The sequence below is a fragment of the Indicator indicator genome, chromosome 20 (genome assembly GCF_027791375.1).
Source record: "Indicator indicator isolate 239-I01 chromosome 20, UM_Iind_1.1, whole genome shotgun sequence".
NCBI classification, from domain to species: domain Eukaryota; kingdom Metazoa; phylum Chordata; class Aves; order Piciformes; family Indicatoridae; genus Indicator; species Indicator indicator.
Window position 1 is genome coordinate 19,807,377 of NC_072029.1, and position 24,523 is coordinate 19,831,899.

The window sequence follows — 24,523 nt, forward strand, 5'->3', positions numbered from 1 at the left end:
ATGTCTAAGTCGCTGAAGAAGATCGTGGAGGAGAGCAGGGAGAAGAACCAGCCCGAGGTGGACATGTGCGACCGCGGCATCTCCAACATGTTGGACGTGCCCGGCCTCTGTAAGTACCGGCGGCGGGCAGGGAGAGCGCGGAAACTTCCTTATTTGTCCCGGGACCGCGCTGGGCTGGGCCGCTCTCCACTGCTGCAGCGGACGTCGGTGGCGACTCCAGACTCTGCTGAGCCGGGGGTGCCTCGAAGCGTTGGGCATCGGGGGCCCGGGGACACGGTCAGCTGCCAGCTCTGGGCTGCTCCTAACAAGCCGTGCATGTGTGCTGGGAGCCGCTGCTGCGCTGCGCCGAAGGGGCTGGCGTGGGGAGCGCGGCCGTGCCCGGCACCGTCTGCGGCCCCGAGCGATCCCAGCCCTTCACCGCTGCCGTCTGGCTCCCAGCGATGATGGTTCTCCGCCTCCTGTCCTTGGTACCGAAGCAGCAGCCTAGGCAAGCAGCATCTCCTTCTGGTTTCTGAAAGGGGCTGGGTGACAGTGGCCTTGGAGTTCCCCGGGGCTGGTCTCTGAAGCAGAGGGAGCTGGTGCTGTGCGATGGGTACAACAGCAGCCTGCTCTGGGTACCACAGGGTCCTTGTGCCAGGGCTGTTACTGGTACGCTGCCTTTGCTGTCGCTTAGTAGCAGCAGTCAGGCAGCTCTGCAGAACATGTAGGTGAAGAGCCAGGGGGAACTGCTTTGTGTGTGCTGTGGCTGAGGGTACTGGTGGGGGTAGGGTACAGCTGACAGGCAGGCCACACTGTGGCTGGCTGCAGTGTGCCACAGGCTGAGATTGCCCTAAGTGCATGATGTGAGGAGAGAAAAGCCAAACCTGAAACAGCATAGTGGAAACTGGAACCATGTCCTGTTTAGCTCTTTGCTGTGCTTGTTAAACTTGAGAGCAACCAGGAGTGAGTGTACAGAGCTCTTCTTACCTGATGGAAGCGAGTCCAGGGGATGAGGTTGGTGTCAACCACCAACGTGCTCTGGGCTGCAGAGCTGGCAACAGGCTGAAGCATCATTGGTCACAGTGGTGGGGCAGTTTTGCAGGACTAGGTTCTGTGCTTCACTTTTCATCCTGTACTGATCCTGTGGCTCATTCTGTGTTGTGTGTGGGATTTCAGGACAATTGGAGAGGCCACAACTTGGGCTAAATAGAGAGTATTTCTACTGGAGGAGCTATTCTTTGAGACAAAGGAGTGCTTAGCAGGCATTAACTACAGACCTGTTCTCAGAAGTAATCCCTTTCAGATAAACTAACACCAGTAGTGCTAAAGTTAAAACCCATTTTATTGTACAAAGACTTGATGACAAGTTGCTCTTTGTCTCTCTTATGAAGGCAGGTGGAAAGAGTTTGGGTTGTTCAGCCTGGAGACAAGAAAGCTCTGGGGAGACCTTAGAGCAGCCTTCCAGTACCTGAAGGGGCTGCAGGAGAGCTGGGGAGGGACTTTGGACAAGGGCTTAGAATCATAGAATGGTCTGGATTGGAAGGGACCTTCAAGGCTCATCTAGTCCAACCCCCCTGCACTCAGCAGGGACATCCTCCACTAGATCAGGTTGCCCAGAGCCCTGTCCAGCCTCACCTTGAATATCTCCAAGTATGGGGCCTCAACCACCTCCCTGGGCAACCTGTTCCAGTGTTCCAGCAGCCTCCTGGTGCAGAACTTGTTCCTCACATCCAATCTCAATCTGCTCTGCTCTAGTTTGAAGCCATTGCCCTGGTCTTGTCCCTGCAGGTCTTTGCAAACAGTCCCTCTGCAGCCTTCTTGTAGCCCCCTTCAGGTACTGGCAGGTTGCTCTTAGGTCTCCCTGGAGCCTTCTCTTCTCCAGGCTGCACACCCCCAGCTCCCTCAGCCTGTCCTCATAGCAGAGCTGCTCCAACCCCCTGATCGTTTTCATGGCCTCCTCTGGATGTGTTTCATCAGCTAGACACAGCCCAGCAGAGCAAAGTGGCAGAATCACCTCTCTGCATCTGCTGGCAACGCATCTTTTGATGCAGCCCAGGGTGTGATTGGCTTGTAGTGTCAGGATGAGGGGCAGTGGCTTTAAACTGGAAGAAGCTGGATTTAGATATCAGGAGGAAATTCTTCCCTGTGCGGGTGGTGAAGCACTGGAACAGGTTGCCCAGAGAAGTTGTGAAGCCTCTTAAGTGTTGAAAGCCTTGATTGGGGCCTTGAGCAACCTGTTCTAGTAGGAGGTGTTCTTCCTACCCCTTCCCATGGCAGGGGGTTGAAACTAGATGATCTTACAGGTCCCTTCCTACCCAACCCATTCTATGATTCTAATCAAGCATCTGAGGCTTATCTGTCAGGGAGCAGAAGTGCATGAAGTGCAGAGTTGTTAATGCTGCATCAGAGAAGTCTTGGTGCAGCTACTCTTGATGCTCATTGTGTGACTTGGTTTAAAGTGGGGGTTTGGGCCTTCTCCATTTTCAGGTGGTGGCTTGGGAGGGGGAAGTGATGACTTGTTTCTGTCCAGTTAGTGTAGACCTCCTTGGTTTTTCAGTTTCTCTGCACCCTGAAGAGAAGGCATTTGAAGCTGGGGGGTTTGGTTTGGTGGCTTTGGTATGGTCAAGTTATTTGCCACCCTCCAGGTATGCCCTTGATGAAGAGATGCCATGCCTGAATGGCACCTCATGGCTTGAGAAGGTGTTGAACTTGCTTGTTTTCCAGCCCTGTCATCTGTCTCTGATGGATGATCTTTTCTAGCTCAGAATGGATGTTTTGGCTTTCTCTGGCTCTTAGAACTGGCAGGGCAGCTGAATGAGCCTGACCTGGTGCCTGCCCTTCTGGGTGTTCTGAGCATCTCTACAGCACAGTGCCAAGGTTGGCCTTTGCAGAGGCTCTGGTTTGCCATGAAATGAAGGTCCTGGTTAAAAACAGTCATCATGATCATGCCCAGTGACTGTTCTTTCACAGCATCTTGTCTTCAGCAATGGCTAACAGCAGGTATTCAGGGAGAAGGCTGAGCTGAAGTTATTGGAGGGAACATTTTGGTGATGGTTTCCCTGTTTCTGGCCATTTAAGGATTTGCTAGGTTGGAGGAGACTAAGTTTGTGTGCTCAATAGCCCCTGATAGGAATTTTGTCTCCCTTATTTAATGGCTGTGAATGCCCCTCCCACAGTGACCATAACTCACAGTAAGCTGCTCCCCCTGGCCTTGCTTTCCCTTCCTGAGAAGGACCAACCCTTGTCCCTTGAGTGCCTGATGCAGAGCAGCTGCTGGCCTGCTGTTGAAATGAACCCACCTGGAGCTAAGGCAGCCTCTGCTCAGCCTCCTCCTCCAGGTGCAGGCCTGTTCTTGTCCTGTATGTTTAAAAAACCAAACCAGACTGGAGGGGGTTACAGAAAGCTCTGTTATGTGGGGACAGAGAAGAGATGAGAAGGGCACTGTGTGCCTGGGCTTGGGCAGGATCCTCCTCTGGCTTCTCTCTGCAGTCTAGGGGATGACTTGCTAGAGTACAGGGCAGCCACTGGGATTTTCTTGTGCCCTGGCTTTCACACAGCAGCCCTGGGACAGACAAAAGAGACCAAATTCACCTCTGCCAAATGCCAGTGGCTTTTTCCCAGCCCAGATGAAATACTCTGCTTGGTGGAGATACCTGAAGTTTTTCTAAACTAGCTTAGAGCCAGAGCTTGGCACCATCCACATCTCTTGCTGTGTTTGTGTTCAGTGAAGGGAGGGTGGAATTCTCTCCTGGGGCCTGGTGGTATCAGGAGGAGTCAAGGTCTGGTTTTGGAGTATTCCTTACATTCAGGCACTTCTGGTTTTGCTCCTAGTGCCTTAAAGTACAAAGTGGAATTGTGCTACAGACCTTCAGATACGAGTTTTGGAGGCTTTCATAAAGGTAATGTGGAAACTTTCCCAAGATGCTCTGCAGAGAAGAGATTTAATTTGAGACTAAAAATACATAGATGCTCTGTGCTTCAGCTCCTCAGGGTCATGCACAGACCATGGGAAGCAGCTTGAAATGTGCAAGGTTTCTGTGACAGTGCTGGCATGCAATGGAAACAGTGTCACACCATCTATGAGACAGCTCTGCTGTCCCTGTGCAGGCAGAGCTGCTTGCAAATGCCATGGCCTCTGGAAGGGTTCTGATTCCATGCTGAGAAGGAAATAGATGAAGTTTGCTTGCAAAGGACCCAGGCTATGCAAGCAGTGGTAGAGAGCCTTGGTGATGTGCTGCAGGCTGAGCAGTCAGGTTCAGCATGCTGTGCCTGGTGCTTAGGACATCTATTGGTAGGACTTCAAACAGCCATCAGCAGTTCTGGAGGTGTTCTTGGAACAGAGACCAATCTCTATGCTCCAATTTCTGTATCTTTAAGTGATCAGAGTGGGGAAGCTGTGAGTTAAGGAAGTGTTTTGCCCATCTGCTGCTGTTGTCAGGGGAGGAATGCTGGGTGAAGTCCTGTGTGCTCCATGTGCTTGTTTGCTCTCAAGGTCATTCCATCTGTAAGCTGCTCACGCTGCAGGGGAGCTGCATCCTCTGTTCAGGAATTAGCATGCCTGGATTACTGATCAGAAGGTGTTGGTGATAGAGCAGCCCCCAGCAGCCTGCCCTCCACCTGCTGTTGTTGGGTTACTCCTGAAATGGGCAAGTCTGAGTGATGCTGTAGTGCTCAGCTTCCCCCGATGGGACAGGCAGTGTCTTATCTTGGTTCAGCAAGGTCTCTGCAGCCTTCCGGTTGGGGAGGCTTTTTCTTCCTTTTTGCAAAGTTTTGTCATCTCAGTGTGCCATGTAAAGCTGATTTGCAGTGTGTGGCAGCAGCAGATGAAAAGCCTTGATGCTGGGGCCAGAGGGGAGGAGCTTGGTTGGATGCTCTTCACTTGACTCTGCTGTGAAGCAGTGGTGGGGCTGGGGCCACAATGAGCATTGGTAATTAACTGTTGCTCTGGCAGCTGACAGGATCCTGACCCCCTGACTTCTGGGAGGGTGTTTGGTTTCTTGAAATGGAAGAAACATCTCCTGTATGCTAATGGCTGTGATGTTAACGAGGCACCTGAGCTCTGCTGGCCCCAAGGAGCTGTGTCTTGCTATCTGGGAGCTCTCCTGGTGGCATCCTAGAGAAGTTACGAGGGAGCTACATCTGCATGGGGTGAACTGACCTGCTGGGTGATCCTCAGTGAGCCCTGCTGGTCATACCTGAGCTGTGTGCAGCCAGAGCAGAGCAGCCCCACCAGGCCCCCTGCAGCCTTCAGGCGTTCTCAGGGGTGTCATTGTTGCTTGACAGGTGTGTGCAGAGCTGCTGGTGCAGCTGTTCTGCAGAGCTGACCCTGTCCAGGACAAGGAATGCCAGAGTCAGCTGTTAGCACAGGGTGAGGCCAGTGGCAGCCAGCTGAAGGCTGGCACTTGGAGGGGCTGCTCTGTTGGACACAGGTCAGTTGCAGTGCGCAGGTTCCCATCCTTGTGGAGTGGCCAAATGCCACTTTGTATCTGGAGTCTCTTTCTTTAAGTGCTTGCAGGCCTGTCTCTGGACTGCTGGCAGCTTTGGACCTTTCAAGACTGAGAATCTTTTTGATTAGGTCCAGCCAAAATGCTGCTGTAAGTAGTCCCAGAGTGCAGATGCCCAAAGCCTTGCTCCTGGCAAGCTAATGCTGGAATGCTGCCTCTTTGTGTGTCTTTGGGGGATGTCACAGAATGACAGGGGTTGTAGGGACCTCAGGAGAGCATCTCTAGTCCAATTCCCCTGCCAGAGCAGGGTTACCTAGAGCAGGTTGCATGGGACCATATCCAGGGGAGTTCTGAATGTCTCCAGACATAGAGACTCCACCACCTCTGGGCACTCTGCTCCAGTGCTCTGCCAGCCTCAGAGTAAAGAAGTTCCTCCTCATGTTTAGATGGAACTTCTGATATTCCAGTTTGTGCCTGTTACCCCTTGTCCTGTCACTGAGTGCCACTGGGAAAAGCCTGGCCCCATCCTCTTGACCCCTGAAGTGCTGGTCAGCATGAGATTCTCTCCTCAGTCTGCTCCAGGCTAAGAACCTCCAAATCCCTCAGCCTTTCTTCATAAGAGATGGTCCAGGACCTTCAGCATCTTTGTAGCCCTTTGCTGTACCGTCTTCAGCAGTTACCTGTCCTTGAACTGGGGAGCCCAGAGGACCAAACCCAGGACTCCAGACGAGACCTCACCAGGGCAGAGTAGAGGGAAAGACCTACTGGCCACGTTCTTGATGTGTCCCAGGATGCCCTTGGCCTTCTTGGCCCCAAAGGCACATTGCTGGCTCCTGGGCATCCTGTTGTCCACCAGGGCTCCACAGAGTCTTTCTCCACAGAGCTGCTTTCCAGTGAGTTTTGTCTGATCCCTTTGCTGCGCATCTTCTATAGAGGAGTGGTGGTGGTGTTGATGTTCTGCTCTCTCCATGTGCCAGCTGCTTTTTATCTCTACCAGCCTTCTCCTTTTTTGGAACTGGGGGTGATGAGAGTGAGAGCAGCCCTGCAGAGAGGGACTTGAGGGTGCTGGTGGGGGAGAAGCTGGACAGGAGCCAGCAATGGACACTGGCAGCACAGAAGGCCAAGGGCAGCCTGGGCTGCATCCAAAGCAGCGTGGCCAGAGATGGAGAGAGAGGATCCTGCCCCTCTGCTCTGTTCAGATCTCACCTGACCAGCGCTGGGGTTCTCAACACAGGAGGGACATGGACCTGCTGAAGAGGGTTCAGCGGAGGGAGGTCCACAAAGATGATCAGAGGGCTGTTCAGCCTGGAGGGGTCTGCAAGAGGGCTGGGGAGGGACTGTTCAGAAGGTCTTCTGGCAATAGGACAAGGGGCAATGGTTTGAAGCTTAGAGCAAGGCAGATTTATATTGGATGTTAGGAAGAAGTTATTTACTATGAGGGTGGTGGAACACTGGAACAGGTTGCCCTGGCAGGTGGTGGACTTGGCCTTTCTTGTATGAGTTAATGAGGGGCAAAGGGCCCCCTTGGACAGGAGGACATGACCTGGCTGGACATCCAAGCCACTTGAATTGTCCTGCAGAAGATAGCCATGACCAGCCTTGTAGGGTGGGGGAAACAGGCTGGGGGAGGGTGGGGAACTGCACTGCCTGGTGGGAAATTAATTTCTGTTGAAATACAGTGGAGCAGGGCTGACTCTGGTGAGTCAGGCAGCCCCAGAGCTCTGCAGTGGCTGTTTCCTGAGTTAAGTGCAGGAGAAGATGGCTTTCCCTGGCACTGCTGATGTAGGGGGTGCTTAGCTCTGAGCTGGATGGAGTTGCTTAGTGCTGGAGAGGTCAGGCTGGAGCACTTCTCATCTCAGGGTGCTGAGTGGTAGGGCTGCCTTGCTGGTGGCTGTGTCCTTACTGATCAGCTTTGGGTGTCCAGGGCCCATGGAGTGCTGACTGGGGATTGAGTGGCTGGTTGTCACTGCTGTTAAAAGTATCTCAGCCTGGAGAGAGGAATGCATGAGGAAGGCTGTGACATCTGTTCTCAAGCTTGATGGTGCTGCTGCCAGCACCTTCTCTGCTGTTCTGGTGGGCAGTGCTGCCATGTGCAGCAATCTGTGTAGGCAGTCAGCCGTGGGGAGTGGCTCAGGTGACTGCTACCTGTCACAGCTCAGAGCTCTCCTGGGGGCTGCAGCTCTTGGCCACTCTCCCGTGTTGGTTTTGCTGCAGTCCCCTTGTGGACCTTGTGTGGGCTTCTTTCTCTGCCCTTCTGCTCTGCTTCTGAGAGGTGCAGGCAGGACTTGGAGCCCTCATCTCTTAGGAGACATTTGGGGGCTGTGCACTGTTTCTTCCTTTCTGCTCCCAACCTTTCCTTCCTCCACAATCTGATTGCATGAGGGCCCGTGGTGACCTTTCTGACCTGTCGGTGTGTGCCAGCAGGTTCTGTTTGTCCATGGTAAGCCAGGAGCCTCCAGGGCTTGAGTGCAACATGTACCTGTGTCGTGAAAGCTCGCTAAGCTGTTTGCTCCTAGCTTGCAGTGCAGGACCCATGGAGTAGCCTGGCCAGCTCCCACCCATGCTCGCCAGGCTGGTTTCATTCCCTAAGCCAGCAGACCCCTGTGGGCTGCCTCTGAGCTAACCTTTGTGGTGTTTATTGATGAAGGAGGGCTCTGGGGGGTGAGAGATGTGGGGCACAGGATAGCTTCAGGAGCCCTTGTGAAGGGGCTGCAGAGGCAGAGCTCTGCTGGGGGCACTGGTGGGTGCTGCTTGGGTCCTGTTTGATGCATCAGCAGAAGGAAAGGGGCAGGGGGTGGCTGGATGTGTCCTGAGCTGTGTTCATTGTGCCAGGGCACATGAATCTGGAGCTACTGGAGCAGAGAGCTGACTTTCTGAGCTGAGGTAGAAGCTCCAGGCTGCCATGCTGATAAACTGACCTCTCTCTCTCTTCCTTTGCAGTTACCTTGTCTCACATCACGCAGCTGGTTCTGAGTCACAACAAGCTTACAAGTAAGTGTCCTGCTGGGCTGGGACTTCGCTGAGCAGGAGTCAAAAGCAGGCCTGCTAGTCTGTGGTGTTGATGTGGCTGTTAAGAGGACTTCCTGGTGGAGCACTTGATTAAAAATAAGTAGATGCAGGGTGTGACTTGGCAGCCAAGGTCAAGGTGCTTCAGTGCCATGCACTGGTAGATCCATCATTGCTACCAGCTCAGGAAGAAATCCATTCCCCACCATGACTTTGAAGTCCTTATGTCTAGGTGAGGACTTTGGGGGTTTTTGGTTTATTTTAAGTGCATCAGAGATGCTACAGTTCCTGTTCTGGTAGATGGGTAAGGGATTAGACTGAAGCTAGTGAGAATAAATCCAAATTATCTATAACCAAAATGTGAACCAGGCCCAACTGAATGTGAGCTTGAGGAATGAAGCTCAAGCAGTCTACTTCTGTCAAAATAAATCTTTGGAGTATAAGTTGTCTCTTGCTTGTAGTGCACACATCACCTGCAGTTACTGCCTTGTGGATCCTACTTCCCAGTGTGAAGAAGCCCTCAAGTAAGGTGTTGGTGAATGAGAGCAACATAAACCTGAAACTTAGCTTAGTGGAGGCAGATCTCAGACTGAATGCTGAAAGGCAAAACCATTTTTTGCAGGAGAATGCTTCAGGCTTCCCCACCTGTGTCTTGTCCAAATCTGCTGTTGGTTGCTGCAGTACAAGCAGTGAGTTTTGTCTGATCCCTGTTGCTGTGCCTCTTCTAGAGAGGGAGTGGTGGTGGTGGTGATGTTGTGCTCTCTCCATGTGTCAGCTGGTTTCTATCTCCACCAGCCTTCTCTTTTTGGAACTGAATTCTTTAAGAGTATAGGAAATGGGGAGGGGGAATGGGACCAGCCAAGGGGCTGTGTGTTGAGGAGATGACTGTGTAGGTGCTTTGGCGTGTACCAGGCCACAGCCAAGGAAAGGTTTATAAATTGAGCTGTGTCTGAGAAAAGCCCAACAAACCAAACTGAGCCCCAACAAACCAAGCACCAAACCCCAACCTGTTGAGCTCTGCAGTCCTTGCTTCATGAGCTGTAGGATGATGTTATTTAAAACACCTTCTGTATTAGTGTGAAAATCTCACTTTGGGCTCTGAGCACAGCTGCAGAGGAAAGAATGATTCTAGCATGCAAACACTGAGTCTCTGGATGCAGTTTATTGGCTGCTGAAGTGTAGCTTCAAGGCTTTCTAGTAGTAGTAAATAGATAAAATTGGTTGCTGTGTGAGTAGTAGGAATTGGTTATTGTAGGCCATGCTTCTGATGGTACAGTGTCCTCTACAATGGCATCTTGCTGTTTGGTTTTGTGCCTCCTGTACTTTTCAAAGAAGTCTGTATTTGTTTATAAATCTGAGCAGCACTTTGCAGCCACCTCACACAAATGGTAGCAGATGAGTAAATTCAGGGACAAAGTCAGCCAGGGAAAATGGGAAGGTTCACTGTGACATGCATGGCTCTCCCCTGCTGTAGATGGTTGTGGCTTCAGGAATAGCTGGAAGCTGAGAGGAGGTAAACCTGCCTTGGGCACAGTGCCACCCAGCATCTGCTACCAGCCCCTGATGGAGCTGAGTCACAAGGCCACTCTGCACACCTCTCTTGTGGTCAGACAGCTCTACTGAGACCCCACCTGCAGCACTGTGTCCACTGCTGCCCCCAGGATAAGAGGGACTTGGGACCAATAGAGCAGGTCCAGAGAAGGGCCATGAAGATGATCAGAGGCTGGAGAACCTCCCCTCTGGGCACAGGCTGGGAGAGTTGGGGCTGTTCAGCCTGCAGAAGAGAAGGCTCGAGCGAGACCTTAGAGCAGCCTTCCAGTATCTGAGGGGGCTCCAGGAGAGCTGGAGAGAGGGACTTTTGACAAGGGCTTGGAGTAATAGCATGAGGGGTGGTGGATTGAAGCTTGAAGAGGGCAGACTGAGACTGGAGATTAGGAAGAAATTCTTTGCAGTGAGGGTGGGGAGACACTGGAAGGGCTTGCCCAGGGAGGTTGTTTATGTTCCCTCCCCAGAGGTGTTCAAAGCCAGGCTGGATGAGGCCTTGAGCAACCTGGGCTGGTGGGAGGAGTCGCCTTCTCTGGAGACTTTCAAGCCCCACCTGGATGCATTCCTGTGTGACCTGCCCTGGATGACCCTGCTCTGGCAGGGAGGTTGGACTTGATCTCTGGAGGTGCCTTCCAACCCCTACCATTCTATGATAGTCTTTTCAACTTGACACCACTGTGAATCTCAAATGTAGCCCAGGGCTGGGTTTGGCTGAATCCCCAGCCAGCTGGACAGGTAACAGGTTGCTGCCTTGCTCTGAGGAAGAGAAGCCAGGCTGGAAGTCCTGCAAGGAGCCTTCAGGTGTGCTCAGCTGAGCCTGTGGAGGGGACCTGCTGCAACATGAGCTGCAGAATGAAATGCTAAGTAAATAACCTGTGTCTGAGCTTTGAGTCTTAGATGTGCACCTGGCTGGGGGAGTGATAAGAAGGTGTGGTGATAAGAAGTGTCCAAGAAGGGTGTGTTTAGTGCAGAGTGCAGTGTTGACAGCAGTTTTAGTGTTCAGAGCAGCACCAAAGTAGATTGCACCACTCTAAAACTGTGCTTTGTTAAACCTCAGCTTCTGATTGTGGCTTTCTTCTGCAGCAGCCCTTAGATCAGCAGGCTGCAGGTGCATCTTCTGTCAGCTAGGACACTCTGTCAGCCTTGTAATTGCTACCTCTGGGTTGATTCTATGGGGAGATAGAGCCACTGCTGCTCCTGAGCAGTAGCTCAAGTCTGAGACTCACTATTCCTTCACAAATGGCTGTGGACATTTAAACAGACAGCACAGGCTTTTAAAAGGCTAAATTTCAAGTCCATATTCCTTTTTTGACACTGTTGACCTAATCTTTTGAGCTATGTAATAAATTGTCTCAGCAGATTGTTCTTAAAATGACTGGGCAGCTGGTGTCAGTGACACATGACATGCTGCAGTAAGGTCATATTAGCATCTTATGCTAGTTTTCTGCCCTTCAAATGAGTGTTCTGCTTGCCTTTTGTCCCTCCTGTTCAGAGTAAATATGTCTGTCTGGAGCAATAAGTACATGGCAGAACTGGATGTGCATGTTTTTGTGTAACCACACTTCATACTTTTGCCAGCAAATTATTAAAAGTAAATAAAGCTTCGTTAGCAAGGATGAGAACTGCTCTGTCAAACCATGTCACTGCTTGGAGTCTTTCTGGGGCATGGGCTTTGGTAATGTTTGTAGTGTGCCTTTTATGGAGTACTAGAATGGCTCAGGCTGGAAGGGACCTCAGGGATCATCAACCCCCTGCCAAGGGCAGGGACACCTCTCAGCTAGACTCAGCTGCGCAAGGCCTCATCCAACCTGGCCTTGAACAACCCCAGGTAGGAGGCATCCACAGCCTCCCTGGGCAGCCTGTGCCAGACTCTCACCACCCTCCTACTGAAGAGCTTCCTTGGCTCCAGTCTAACCCTGCTCTGCCTCAGCTTCAGTCCATCCCCTCTTGTCTTCTCTCTAGACACCCTCAGGAAAAGTCCCTTTGCAGTCTTCCTGCAGGATCCCTTCAGGTACTGGAAGACAGCTCTGAGGTCCCCCTGGAATCTTCAGGCTGAACACCCCCAGCTCCCTCAGCCTGTCCTCACAGCAGAGGTGCTCCAGCCCTTGGATCATCTTTGTGGCCCTCCTGGACTCGCTCCAACGGTTCTGTGTCCTCATGCTGGGGACACCAGAACTGGAGGCAGTGTTTGAACTGCTGGTGCTTATGCATTTACCTGTATAAATCACAGAACACATCTGGTTGGAAGACACCTCCAGGCTCATCCAGTCCAACCCTCCACCCAGCACTGCAGGCTCAACACCAAACCATGTCCCTAAGCACCAGCTCTACACACTGCTGAAACACCTCCAGGGATGGGGACTCCCTGGGCAGAACATTCCAATGGCTGAGAACCCTTGCAGGGAAGAAAGATTTCCTGAGATCCAGCCTGAACCTGCCCTGGGGCAGCTTGGAACCATTTCCTCTGCTCCTGTGGCTTGGCAGCAAGGAGCAGAGGCTGCCCCCTGCTCACTGCAACCTCCCTTCAGGGAGCTGTAGAGATCAATGAGGTCTCCCTCAGCCTCATCTTCATTATCAGCAGTACTCAGATCCATGTTGATTTTCCTGGGGAATATTGGCCTGGGTTTTTGCAGCTATCTGGTGCTATGTTAATGGAGGAGTCTTGAACCAACTGCTTCTGCTGTAGGTGACTTCTGAAACAGCTCAGTTGGACCTTTGCTGCTTGATGAGGTCTTCCTGTGCTTCACACTCAGAAGCAGAGCTCTGAGGACAGCTAAATTGCTCTTACTCTGCAGTCTTTCTGAACCTGGTTAGGTGCAACCCTGACATGATTTTACTTTGGGCTCTCCTGTGGCAAGGCAGTTTAAAGCAAAGGGGAGAGCTGAGTATTTGTAAGGTTCCTTAACTAAACATAGAGATGGGCCAGGGGCTCCTTCTGTTGATGGAATGAAAGCCTCCCAGCATTTAGGGATTTGAAGCCCTCTATCAGTAAGCAAAATGGAAGGCAGGCATGTGTGTGCTGTTAGCTTCCCCAGGCTGGCTGACCCTGTCCCAGCTGTCTTGTGAACCCAGCAGTTAACTCCCAAATAAGTAGAAGTCCTGAGAGATGGTCCTCAAGTGTGTGGAAAGGAGTGGCTGGCTGACAGACCTCCACCCTTCAGCGTGCTGCATTTGTCTGGGAGATGTGCCCCAGCTGGCTTTGTTCTGTGTCACTTGCTGGCAGCAGGGAGCCCCCCAGGTGCCGTTCACCTCCTGCTCTCGGGGGTCACTATCTCAGCATGGATAGTGGTGGGAATGAGGGCAGCTGTGCCAGAGGGCTAGGAGGGAGCTGGAGCCACAGGACACACTTCTGCAGAAACCATGCTCCATCGTTTGCTCAGGCACAGGTGTGACTTCTGCACCTTCTGTGCAGCAGGAGCCATCCTTACAGGTATCCTTTCTGCTCTTCTGTGCACAGCTGCTGAGGGCTGCTTCACCCAAGCTCCAGTGGAACCTACCTTCTGAAATCCACAGCCAGCTTGGCCACTGACTCCTCAGTTCAAGAGGGACAGGGATCTGCTGGAGAGAGTCCAAGGGAGGGCTACAAATATGATGAAGGGATTGGAGCACTGCCTGGTGAGGAGAGGCTGAGAGCCCTGGGGCTGTTTAGTCTGGAGAGGAGAAGGCTGAGAGGGGATTTAATAAATGTTTATAAATATCTGAGGGCTGGGGGTCAAGAGGCTCTGCTCAGTTGCATCCTGGGATAGGACAAGGGGCAGTGGATATGAACTCCAGCACAGGAGTTTCCACCTCAACATGAAGAGGAACTTCTTCACTATGAGGGTCCCAGAGCCCTGGAGGAGGCTGCCCAGAGAGGTTGTGGAGTCTCCTTGTCTGGAGCCTTTCCATCCCTGTCTGGAGCCTTTCCATCCCTGTCTGGAGCCTTTCCATCCCTGTCTGGATGTGTTCCTGTGTGACCTGTGCTGGATTCTATGGCCCTGCTCTGGCAGTGGGGTTGGATTGGATGATCTTCAAAGGTCCTTTCCAACTCCTAACATCTTATGATCCTAGGATCCTCCTGAGAGCCCTGTGCAGGCCAAGAGCGCTCAGGGTGCTGATGAGAGCTATGTGTCCTGCAGGGCCAGCCAGGCTGCTTCCTCTTGTGTTGCTGCTCCATGGTCAGCGCTGGGGTGGCCAGCCACAGGTTGTTTTGTGCTTGGTTTCCAGCAGTTTGAAATGTCAGGAGATTGCTGAATTTTCATGTTGAGCAATTTGTCATAGAAGTTCTTGAAATCAAACTTTGTCCTACTTTGTTCAAACTTCAGCTAGAGCTGGTGGTTTCATGATGGCTCTGCAGGACACTAGGGAAGTGAAGAGCACTGAACGTCCAGGGAGCCTGGGTGAGGAAGAGGAAAGGGCTGCTGCCCAGCCTGGCTGTTCTGCTCTGGCATTCAGCCCATGCTGTGCCAAGCAGAGTGGTTTGGAGCTCAGGGACACCGTGTGGCATAGGGGAATGAGTCCAGAGGAGGGGCTGCAGCTGTGTTGCACGTTGGGTTTGGTTATCAAATGCAAAACAGCTTTGGGCAAAAAGGTGCCTTGGCACCTGGCTGGGCTGCAGGCAGCAGAGGACATCAGGGGCCATCTTGTAGTCCTGTTGTGCCACTGGTTTTGTTGGTGAGCAGTAACTGGAGAACAATTAGCAGCAGAGAGGCTCCTGCCTGCTGAACAGAACTGTTTGGACACGGGTGGTGTGGTTTATACCTTACCTGACTTATTCTTTCATTGCAAAGCATCTTTTGTAAGTTATTTTGCCATTAATGGTGAAGTGGTCCTGAAAGGTCTGGCCTCTAGCTGGCCAGCTGCTAGAGTGTGCAGAATGTCACATCCTGCTCACACTCAGTGCTTGTACCTGGGGTGAACTTGGCAGTTAAAACCCCTGCACTGTGCCATGAACAGGAAGGGTGGATGGAGAGCTTCAGCTCAGGGTGGCTGAGGTGAGTGAGAAGTGCAGAGAGAAGCCATGACCTGGGGAGCAGGCTGGGGTGCAGAGAGGGGAAGCCATGACCTGGGCAGCAGGCTGGGGTGCTGGAGCTGAGCTCAGCAGTGGCAGCAGTGGGAGTAGGAGTAGGTAGGAGTGCTGGGGGTCACCGTGCAGCTGGGTTAGTGTCAGTTGCTGTGGGCACGCTGTTGGTGTGTGGCTGCTGCGGCAGCTGTTTGCTGTACCCACCTGCGGTGGTTGGTGTCTGTCAGGCTGCTTCTGGCTGTAGCTGGAGAGCAGACGCCAGAGCTGTGGAGCTTGCCCATTAGAGGTCACTGTTGAAGTGTCTTCAGCTGCTCTGGTGGGAAGGAGCTGGTGCTCCCGGAGCAGTTGGCCCTGCCTGGGAGGTGCTGGTGGACAACAGCTCAGCTTTTGCTGTTCTCCGCGGTCTCCTTAGGCTCAGGTGATCCTGCGCTCCGCAGCTTGGCTTTGTTCTTGTGCTGCCCTTCAACACTCTCAAAAGGTGTCTGATGCGCCTGGCTCATGCCTGTCCTTTGGCTCTTGTGCTCTGGTTCCTTGCTCAATATTATCGAACTTTTTATCTCTCCAGCCTCCTCTGTGTTACCTTTCCTCTGAGCTTCTATTTTATTGTCCTCTGCTCTTTGCACTGCTGCTTCCTTGCTTCTCCAGTGTAATGCTTTATTCATCTTCAGCCCTTTCCTTTTAGTGAGGTGATCCATTTGTATTTTGCTGTGGTTCCCATTTCCACATCTGAATTGCGTCTGTAAGTTCACTTTCTGATGCTGCCAGAATATCTGTGTCTCATTGACCACTTTCCTTTGGCTGCCACATGGCCACCCTTTGTCATCATTTTGCCTTAGTTCAAAACTTTTCTCCTTTTTCCCCCCTCTGCTCACACAACTAAATACTGATCTGCTCTACCATCCCCTTCTAAATTGTCTTGCTCTCTGCATGACCAGCACAGAACCCTCTCTCTTTATTGATCTTAATCCCTTGGAGAGGATCCTTCATCTTATTTAACGTGCTGCTAAACCCACAGAACCACGGAATGCACTGCTTCGGAAGGGACCTCCAGAGGTCATCCAGCCCAACCCCCCTGCAGCAAGCAGGGACATCCCCACCTAGATCACGTTGCTTAGAGCCCCATCAAGCCTGACCTTGAATGTCTCTAGGCATGGGGGTCTCCACCACCTCCCTGGGCAGCTTGTTCCATAGTTCCACCACCCACAGAGTAAAGAACTTTTTCCTGATGTCCAATCTAAATCTACCCTGCCCTACTACCTCTACTCTACCCCTCATCCTATTGCCAGAAGCCCTTCTGAACAGTCTCTCCCCAGCCTTCTTGTAGGACCCTTCAGGTACTGGAAGGCTGCTCTGTGGTCTCCCTGGAGCCTTCTCTTCTGCAAACTGAAGGAATCCCAATTCTCAGCCTTTGTAGGAGAGGTGCTCCAGCCCTCTCGTCATCTTTGTGGCCCTCCATCCTCTGGACCCTCACCAGCAGGTCCATGTCCCTCCTGTGCTGAGAAGCCCATAGCTGGACAGGTGAGATCTGAGCAGGGCAGAGGGGCAGGGCCCCCTCTTTCTCTCTACCACTGGCCACACTGCTTTGAAGGCTGCCCTTGGCCTTCTGGGTTGCCAGTGTCCATTGCTGGCTCCTGCCCAGCTTCTCCCCCACCAGCACCCCCAAGCCCTTCTCCTCAGGGCTGCTTTCCATCTCATCACCCCCAACCTGGCCTGATAATGGGGATTGCCCTGACCCAGGTGCAGGACCTTGCACTTGGCCTTGCTGAACCTCATGAGGTTCGCCTGGGCTACTTGTCCAGCTTGTGCACATCCTCCCTCTGCAGGTCCCCATTCTAAGTCCCCTTTCTGGCTGTAGTATAGACCTGAATGTGTTGGAGGCAGCCTAAGGACTAGCTCAGTCAGCACTGGCTCTGTGCTGAGCTCCTGCCCAGCCCAGCTGCTTTGACTGCTCCAGCCTGCTGCAGTGTGTTCTGTGTCTCCCACTGGTGCTGTCTGACACTTCCATGTTGCCAGCTATCAGCGTGGTTATGTAGCTCACTTGTGACTTCTGCAGGGATCTAGAGGCCTGTGTGCTCTCTAGTCTTTGTTGCTTCATCTCTTCTCCTCTGTTTCCTCTCTAAGCCATTGCACACTGCTGTACTGAGATAATACCCCCCCCAAAAAACTGAGTGGCCCCTCAGCAGTTCACTGATGATACCAAACTGGGGGTGGCTGACACCCCTCAGGCTGTGCTGCCATCCAACCAGGGCTGGACAGGATGAAAGCTGGCTGCAGGCAAACCTCAGGAAGTTCAATAAGGACAAGTGCAGAGTCCTGCATCTGGGAAGGAATAACAGCAGTACCAGGACAGGTTAGAGGCTGTCCTGCTGGAAAGCAGCTCCACAGAGAAAGACCTTGGAGTGCTGGTGGGCAGCAAGTTCTGCATGGGACAGCAATGTGCTCTTGTGGCCAAGAGAGTCAATGGCAGCCTGGGGTACAGCAAGAGAAGTGTGGCCAGCAGGGCTGGGGAGGTTCTGCTCCCCCTCTGCTCTGCCCTGCTGAGACCACAGCTGCAATCCTGTGTCCAGTTCTGGGCTCCCCAGTTCAGGAGAGACAGAGACCTGCTGGAGAGAGTCCAACAGAGAAACAGGAGGATGCTGAGGGGACTTGAGCATCTCCCCTGTGAAGAGAGACTGAGAGCCCTGGGGCTGTTTAGTCTGGAGAAGAGAAGGCTGAGAGGGATCTGATCAATGTCTATCAACAGCTGAGGGGTAGGGGCCAAGTGGAGGGGGCCAGGCTCTTCTGGGTGGTGCACAGCAATAAGACAAAGAGCAGTGGATACAAACTGGAACAGAGAAGGTTTCACCTCAACATGAAGAGAAACTTCTTTGTTGTGAGGCTGCTGGAGCCCTGGAGCAGGCTCCCCAGAGAGGTTGTGGAGTCTCCTTCTCTGATGACTTTCCAAACCCACATGGATGTGTTCCTGTGTGACCTGCTTTGGGTGATGCTGCTCTGGCAGGGAGGTTGGACTGGATGATCTCTGGAGGTCCCTTCCAACCCCTAACATTCTGTGATTCTGTGAAATGTGCTGACAGGCTCTGTGTGGTGGAAGTGGGGTGGTGTCCAGACCACAAGGCTTCTCCTGACAGTGGCATCTCAGCTGTGCCTGGGAGTGCTGTTTTCAATTCACATAGGAGCAAACTCAAATGCAAATCTGTTCCTGGTGCAGAGATCTCTAAAGAAAATCATCTCTGTGAAGACAGAGCATGGGACTTGAGGAGGGATAAAGAGATCCCTACACACATGCCTCAAAAACAATGTCTGGATGAAATCCCCTTGGTAGCTTTTTTGCCTCTTCTCCCTGAAAACCCCTGACTGCTGAAGTGCAGAGGGCAGAACATTTAGCTTTAATTATATACATATTGGGTTTGAGAAGCTTGGGAGAAGGAAGCAGAATCATTTTCTTTAAGAAAAGTTCTGTTTTGTAAGGCCGTAAGGAGTGCATGCTGGAGCTACCCCAGCTGGCACAAACTGTCAACACCTCTGCTGTATGGCAGCTATAAGCAGCCTGCTCTGGCTGGAGCTGTCCCTGCTGGCGGCAGGGGGGTAGACAGGAGGACCTCTGTGGGTCTCTTCTAACCCAGTGCACTCTGATTGTGTGCTCCTGTCAGTTCTGCATCACGAGTGAGCACAGGCACAAAATGCAGCACTGCACACAAAGAACTGCAGCATGGCTCTTCAGGAGCTGTGCCTGTTGGAAGGCACTTGCACACCTATGGACTCCTTTCCTGTAACTCTCAATGGATTCTGACCTGGTTTAGCACAAATTTGTTGTGTCTTCACTTACCTGCAGTGCCTTACAACAGCTGACTGATTTATTTTTTGTGGAAGCCTGGAGAAGAGGAGGCTGAGGGAAGACCTGTTTCAGCTCTGGGCCTCTCACTCGAAGAAGGACACTGAGGGGCTGGAGCCTGTGCAGAGCAGGGCAGTGAGGCTGGAGAAGAGCCTGGAGCCCCTGGGCTAGAGGAGGGGCTGAGGGAGCTGAAGGTGTTGAGGCTGGAGAAGAGGAGGCTGAGGGAGACCTCATTGCTCTCTACAGCTCCCTGAAGGGGGTTCCAAGCTGCCCCAGGGGAGGTTCAGGCTGGATCTCAGGAAATCTTTCTTCCCTGGAAGGGTTCTCAGCCATTGGAATGTTCTGCCCAGGGCAGTGCTGGAGTCCCCATCCCTGGAGGTGTTTCAGCAGTGTGTAGAGCTGGTGCTTAGGGACATGGTTTGGTGTTGAGCCTGCAGTGTGGAGGGTTGGACTGGATGAGCCTGGAGATCTCTTCCAGCCTAGTGTTTTCTGTGATATAAATGATCTTTCTCCATGTATATGTACAGGTTGTAAAGTAAAGTTGGAAATCTCTTGCCAGGTACAGAGTCTTTCCAAGGTGGCATTTTCAAAGCCTTGGACAACTTACTGTCTGACAAGCCAAGTGGAATTGTTCTGTTGCTGCTGTTGAAGAACAGAGATGAGAAGGCAGATTTGGTCTAGACTGGGGGGCAAATGGCTTAGTTTTGAACTCTTGGCTTTGAACTCTATTGTCCATGGGTTCTTTTTGTTCTGGTAACCAGGAGTGCTGGTTTGAAGCAGATAATGACACAGCATTCCCCTTCTACCACTCACCCTTCCTCTGCATTGATGCCAAAAGTACTGTGGAGTGAAATAACCCTTAGGGTGAGAGGATTTCCTCCTCTTTACCTGAGGCTGGGCAGATTGTGGTGGGGTGGTTTGTCCTGTCTAGGACAGTATCTGCTGTAGCTGGAAATGCAGAGTGGGCTGAAGCCTGGATCAGCTATTGCAGAGCTAGCTGCAGAGAGGGGTCCCTGCCCATGGCAGGGGGGTTGGAGCAGATAATCTCTGAGGTCCCTCCAACCTGAGCCACTCTGTGGTTCTATGACTGCAACACACAGACTTGAAGAAATGGCTCTAGGTGCTGGCTGGAGGGGCCCAAAGCAGAGGCCAGGTCAGTTCATTCCCAGCTCTGAGGGCTGGAACAAGACCACCAGGTGGTGACACGTGGTGACACATGGTGACTCTGGGTTTGAGCAGTGAGCCTTTTTCACAGAATCACAGAAACGTTTAGGCTGGAAAAGACCCTCGGGATCACCAAGTCTAACCATTGACCCTGCTCTACAAAGTTCAGGCCTAAACCATATTCCCAAGCACAACATCTAAATGACCTTTAAACACCTCAAGGCTTGGTGACTCTACCACCTTCCTGGGCAGCCTGTGCCAATGTCTGACCACTCTTGCTGGGAAAAAGTTCTTCCTGCTGTCCAGTCTAACCCTACCCTGCTGCAGCTTGGGGCCATTCCCTCTTGCTCTGTCACTAATTACCTGTGAGAAGAGACCAGCACCAACCTCTCCACAAGGTCCTCTCAGGTAGCTGTAGAGAGGTCATTTTGCTGCAGCCTCTCCCTCTGTGTGCTGAAGAGGACAGGCTGATGTCTCCCATGAAGTGTCAGCCTGGCAGTCTGGGATACTGAGTCTGGGGAAGAGTCAGCAGTGGAAAACAGTCCTGTGGGAGTTCTTAAAGACATTTCAGTGGTACAAAGCATGAACTACATCCAATGAAAGGAACTGGAGTGATCAAGCCTCTGTCAGACACAGGGAGAGCAGGGTTTGTAAAGTTGGTGTTACTGAGGGAGAGGCTGAGGTGACCTTGACTTGTGAGGGGTGACCTGTAGTACCTGTTCAGGACCTGGGGTTTAGGGCATCTTTGGTTGGATCCTCTTGTAACCTGCAGAAGGCATAGAAAACAGAATGAGGAGAGGACTGAGGGAGGGGAAGGTGAGTATGCTGAACATGCTCAAACTAGAGCAGAGCAGACTTAGATTGGATGTGAGGAACAAGTTCTGTTGGAACACTGCAACAGGTTGCCCGGGGAGGTGGTTGAGGCCTGGAGATACTGAAGGTGAGGCTGGAGAGGGCTCTGGGCAACCTGATCTAGTGGAGGATGTACCTGCTGAGTGCAGGGGGGTTGGACTGGATGAGCTTTGGAGGTCCCTTCCAACCCAGACCATTCTGTGAACTTCAGCTGATGTAATTTAACTGGAGTCAGCAGTAGTTTAACTGGAGCAGTGCAGTAGTGTGAAGCTCTGGAAAGATCATGCTGAAAGGACTGAAACATCTGGAGGAGGGCCACTAGAATTGAGGGAGACCATTTGCATGTAGTGGAAGCCTACTAAGACATCTCAGTTTAACACTTATCAGCTAAAGATCTTTAGTCAGCAGCAGTTACTTCTCTTAACCTTCCCTGCTATCAGCACACACAGAGCATCTGGGCTGTAACAAGGGGGTGTAGCCTATGTTCTTCAGGTCTTTGCATGCTCTGCCACACGGCTTTAGCCTCCTGACATGACAGTAAGATAGCAAAGAAACCTGGCTGAACCATGTGCTCCTCCAGAACACTGCTTGAAGCTGCAGTTGCAGCTGCACTGAGGCACTGCCATGGCACACTAGAGCTTGGCTGATGCTGCACTGAGGCACTGCCATGGCACACTAGAGCTTGGCTGATGCTGCACTATGGCACTGCCATGGCACACTAGAGCTTGGCTGATGCTGCACTATGGCACTGCCATGGCACACTAGAACTTGGCTGATGCTGCACTGAGGCACTGCCATGGCACACTGAAGCTTGGCTGATGCTGCACTGTGGCACTGCCGTGGCACACTGAAGCTTGGCTGATGCTCTGGTTTCCTCAAGAGTGGGTAGGAGGTAGAGGCCTCTTTCTACCCAGCTGTATGCCCATGCTGTTTGAGCAGTGCTGCTCCTTCCTGCCCTGCCCAAGCTAACAGACAGCAGGTTTGTGTGCTTTCAGTGCCTTGCTCTTGGGTCATTTATTTCCAGCCCAGTAATCCCTTCCTGATCTCAGCTCCTGGTTTCTGGTATTTTTCTCCATAGTCTGAAATGCATCTTAAGCATGTCGGTGTGAGCTGAAATTCCCCCCCCACCAACAATAACCAGGCTAGCTCAGTCTGGAAGCAAATGAAAAGCTGTATTTACAAGCAGAGTCTAAAATCTACAATGAAATGCAATGAATATGTACAAATATACAAAATTCACAACATTCACAAATATATACAATCAACAGAAAAAGCACAACGATCTCCCTTTGCTTCCCCCCAAGGGGACCCTCCCAAAGGGGCCTCCCTCTCCCAGGAGCTTCCCCCCCAGACCCCCCTGGACAGAGAAGCAGAGTTAGTTAAGCAGAAAGTTGTTAACTTAGCTGCCAAGGTCAGTACGTGTTATCTTCAGCCAGAAGAGAAGAAGAAACAGCAGCCAGACAGCCCAGCAACTGCCCCCACTGCCGAACGCAGAATGTGCAGAGTGCCTACTTTGTTTTGGGTAATAGTTCTTAAACATTTCTATCTATCCAATGGAAGTGTTTAGAACAATCGTTATTTTGCTTTCTTACACCCAATAGTGACTTATTTACATTCTTTCACTTTCTCTGTTCTGAACTTTGCAAGGAAAAATTAAAAAGACAGTTTCAAACCATCACAGTCCACCCCTTCTAAACAATTCCATTGGCTGCTACTATCATTTATCTAATCTAAAATAATATCTACAACAATAGGTGAATAAAGACCATAGTCCATTCCGGCTATCTCAGATGTAGATGATTCAAAAGAGTCAAATCACAGGAAAAACAGCAAACAGCTTGTTTCCTCGCAGATGGAGCGAAGAAAGGAACAGGGACTCTCAGGTGACTCAGGGCTCTCAGGGTTCGTGCACCGTAGATCTCATGAACTCTCCTCTTGGGCGCGATGCTGTATCTGCGCAACACTCTGAATTTAACCTCTCTCAGCCAAAGTTAGATTTCTTTGTGGAATACACTGAATTTCACCATTTTCTTGCATCACCCAATAGGTGTGACCAGGACCTTCAGCAGAAACCACCCCTCGGACAGGTTTGGCCTCTCCTGAAGGAGAAAATACCCAAACAGTTTTGCCTAACAGATTCTTTTCTCTGATAACAGGAACTCTATCACCTTCTTCCTTTCGCAACAAATCTGATTGGGCAGGTCCAGCTCGATTCACTGAACCTCTACTATTCACCAACCAGGTTGCTTGTGCTAAATGTTTCTCCCAGTTTTTCAAAGATCCACCCCCCATGGCTTTGAGAGTGGTTTTCAGCAAACCGTTGTAGCGTTCGATCTTCCCTGCAGCTGGTGCATAGTAGGGAATGTGGAATATCCACTCGATGCCGTGCTCTTTGGCCCAGTTTTTTACAAGATTGTTCTTGAAATGAGTTCCATTGTCCGACTCAATCCTCTCTGGAGTTCCGTGTCTCCACAGGATTTGTCTCTCCAGACCAAGAATGGTGTTACGTGCAGTTGCATGAGGAACTGGATAAGTTTCCAGCCATCCAGTGCTTGCCTCTACCATAGTCAGCACATACTGCTTACCAGATGGAGAACGAGGTAGAGTGATGTAGTCAATCTGCCAGGCTTCACCATACTTGTACTTGGACCATCGGTCACCGTACCACAAGGGCTTGATCCGCTTTGCCTGCTTAATAGCAGCACAAATGTCACAGTCATGGATGACTTGTGTGATAGCATCCATGGAAATGTCAATGGATCTGTCACGAGCCCATCGGTAGGTTGCATCTCTGCCTTGATGTCCTGACGAGTCATGGGCCCACCGAGCTAAGAACAGCTCACCTCGGTGTTTCCAGTCAAGATCAGGATCAGGATCAGAGTTTGTGTCCACCTGGGAAACTCTTGCAGCTAGATCTGCCTGATGGTTGTGTTGTTGTTCCTCTGTAGCTTTGCTCTTAGGAATGTGAGCATCGATGTGTCTCACTTTCACTGGGATTCTCTCAATGCGAGCAGCAATGTCTTGCCACAGATCTGCAGCCCAGATTGGCTTTCCTTTCCTCTGCCAGCCATTCTTCTTCCAGTCTTTCAGCCAACCCCACAAGGCATTGGCTACCATCCACGAGTCGGTGTAGAGATAAAGCTTTGGCCATCTCTCACGTTCAGCTATGTTAAGAGCTAGCTGGACAGCTTTTACCTCTGCAAATTGACTGGATTCTCCTTCTCCATCTCTCGCTTCTGCAACTCTGCGCGTTGGACTCCACACTGCAGATTTCCATCTCCGCTTGTTCCCAACAAGACGACAGGAACCGTCTGTGAACAAAGCATATCTCTTTTCATCATCAGACAGATCACTGTAAGGAGGAGCTTCCTCAGCACGAGTTACTCTCTCCTCTGGAGGTTTTGCACAGCTTGTGCCTTCTGGCCAGTTTGTGATCACCTCCACCAAACCAGGCCTTTCGAGATTTCCCATTCGAGCTCTCTGTGTTATCAGAGCCATCCACTTAGACCAGGTAGCATCTGTTGCATGATGTGGTGAAGAACCTTTGCCTTTGAACATCCAATTCAGAACTGGCAATCTAGGAGCTAGAAGAAGTTGTGACTCAGTTCCAATCACTTCAGAAGCAGCTTTCACTCCTTCATAAGCAGCTAAAATCTCTTTCTCTGTTGGAGTGTAGTTTGCCTCTGAGCCTCTGTAGCC

At 51.6% G+C, this 24,523-nt stretch overlaps 1 protein-coding gene across 2 annotated transcripts in view; it reads left to right on the plus strand.

The window, feature by feature from the left end:
* The window catches only part of RSU1 (Ras suppressor protein 1), a 144,180-nt gene continuing 119,657 nt past the window's right edge, over positions 1 to 24,523 (plus strand). Inside the window, exons 1-2 of one of the 2 annotated variants that reach the window (XM_054390078.1) lie at positions 1 to 109; positions 8,364 to 8,414. In XM_054390078.1, the coding sequence (XP_054246053.1) occupies positions 1 to 109; positions 8,364 to 8,414 (160 nt within the window). The remainder of the gene's footprint in view (positions 110 to 8,363; positions 8,415 to 24,523) is intronic. The other variant, XM_054390079.1, reaches the window with a different exon arrangement.